This window comes from Coptis chinensis, chromosome 1, assembly GCF_015680905.1.
Source record: "Coptis chinensis isolate HL-2020 chromosome 1, ASM1568090v1, whole genome shotgun sequence".
Lineage (NCBI taxonomy): Eukaryota > Viridiplantae > Streptophyta > Magnoliopsida > Ranunculales > Ranunculaceae > Coptis > Coptis chinensis.
The window spans coordinates 14214394-14216533 of record NC_141456.1 but is presented as its reverse complement, the minus strand read 5'-3'; the positions used below and the strand labels follow the sequence as shown (position 1 = coordinate 14216533).

Sequence of the window (2140 nt, the reverse complement as noted above, 5' to 3'; positions counted from 1 at the left end):
ATGGCTCCGAAACATTTGCAGTTGGAGGTGAAGAGCGCACACCAGACAAATGTGTCTTATAAAGTTGCTTGGAAAGCGAAAGAAATTGCAATACAGAAGGTAACAGCCTTAGTTATATCATCAAGTGATGAACGCAACAATAGCAACTACTAACCTATGTTCGTTTGGCTTTTTTGCTTACAGATAAGGGGATGCTTCAGTGAGTCGTACCAAATGTTGCCAAATTATTGTAAAGAACTTAAAAGAGTGCATTCAGATTGTTTCACCAAGCTATTAACGTCGTCCGCCCATGACCACAAGTTTGAACGTTTGTTTGTTAGCTACGGCGTCACTGTTCGAGCTTACAAAAGATATCTTCGTCCATGGATTATGATTGATGGCACTTTCATGACAAGTAGGTACAAGTCAGTCATACTAACTGCTATCGCGACGGATGGTGATAGCCACGTGTTTCCAATTGCATTTGCTATAGTCTCGAAGGAAAACAATGACCATTGGGATTGGTTTCTGGAAAAGTTGAGAGACCTTGTTGTTGGGACTGAGCTAAACTTTGTTCTTCTCTATTATAGGCATGCAAGCATTCTTCAGGTCGTGCCTAAAATACTTCCTAATGTGGTTCATTGCTTTTGTGCACAACACATTTCAAACTGTGTGACTAAGCAATAAACAAAAGGGAAGGTGAAGAGAGCAGCTGAAGCTTACAAACAGGCAGAATTTGTAAGACTAATGAGCCAAATGTATTGTTGCGACAACAAATGTTATGTTAAGATTGTTAAGATTCCAAAAGAGTCGTGGTGTTGTGCTTTTGCTAAAAGGAGACGGTATGGCATTTGTTACACAAATCACATAGAGCTGGAATAAGATGATACTTCCAGAGAGAGCTATGCAAGTGACATCTCATTTTGTCAATGGTATCAGGTTGAACATAATGAAACATTTCTATGACTACCGGGTGATGGCGTCAAAGTTGAAGACAAAACTGACCAAATCAGCCGAGGATGTGCTCATCTCATCGAGATATACAAGTAGACCTTTCACAGTGGTAAGGGCAAGTGAGCATGTTTACTCTGTGCAATCAGTGGATCATATTGACACCGTAGACCTTTTGGAGAAGACTTGCACTTATGGTTTCTTTCAGCAGGTTGGTCTTCCTTGTAGCCATGCTATGAAGGCAATCGATGACGGTAAGCTATGTGCATATGACTTTTGCATGCATTGGTACACAAAGGAAATGATTATGGATACATATAGGGAGAAGTGGACGCCATTAAGAGGAAAAGAACAATGGGTTTGGGTTTATGATGACATCATTGTCCTACAAGTGCGAGACTGACAAACTCACATGCACTGTATATCAACAACTTTACTACTGTTAATTGTTTTCTCGCTTACAGTTTTCCTGCTCATTTATTCCTGCCTAACAATTTTCCCACCAAATTCATCTGTTTATTTTCATCTTATAAGTGAGGGACTGACAAACTCATGTGCATTATATATCATCAACTTTACTGTTGTACATTGACAAATAATTATCCCATCTACTGATGAAACTACTTCATGATTTAGAATTTCAATTTTGTTGGATTGATGTAATGAATTTGAAAAGAATATAAATTTTATCATTTTAATGGAATATATCTTTTGTTAATTTTATTATGAGGTATCTTTTATTATTTTGCAAGGAATATGAATTTTGTTATTTGAATGAAGATGGATTGTGTTAAATTTATTGTTTTATTATTTATTAATTATTTTTATCTATTATATTTTTAGTAATTTTAATTACTTATGAAATAAAAAAAACAAACTAAAAAAATCAATGATTGAGTGTAAGAGGAGAGAGAAAAGTGTAAGAGGAGAAAGAGTAATGTTTTGTTAAAAACAAAACTCAAATACGTCAACATTATGGGGACAAGGAGAGAGAAAAGTGTAAGAGGTGAGAGATTGTAAAAGGAGAAAGAAAAGTGTTTTGTTTTTATTTGAAAGGCAAAAATGTCAAAAACCTCGTTGAAAAGTCAAAATTGGAAGTGGGTTGCTACTTGGGAACAAATTGATATTATGGGTTACTACTTGGGAAATTACCCAAGATCCCATATATATACCAAGCCCACGCCATGAGTATTTACACATTCCTTATTCA

General features: G+C 35.9%; 1 protein-coding gene across 1 annotated transcript; it reads left to right on the top strand.

Annotated features, from left to right (window-relative positions):
- Positions 1–1333, top strand: LOC147522358 (uncharacterized). The gene is made up of 4 exons (XM_086567586.1): positions 1–99; positions 184–588; positions 679–821; positions 919–1333. Exons 1-4 carry the CDS (start codon positions 1–3, stop codon positions 1331–1333), a joined length of 1062 nt encoding a protein of 353 aa, XP_086423712.1.
- Positions 1334–2140: the final 807 nt, after the last annotated feature.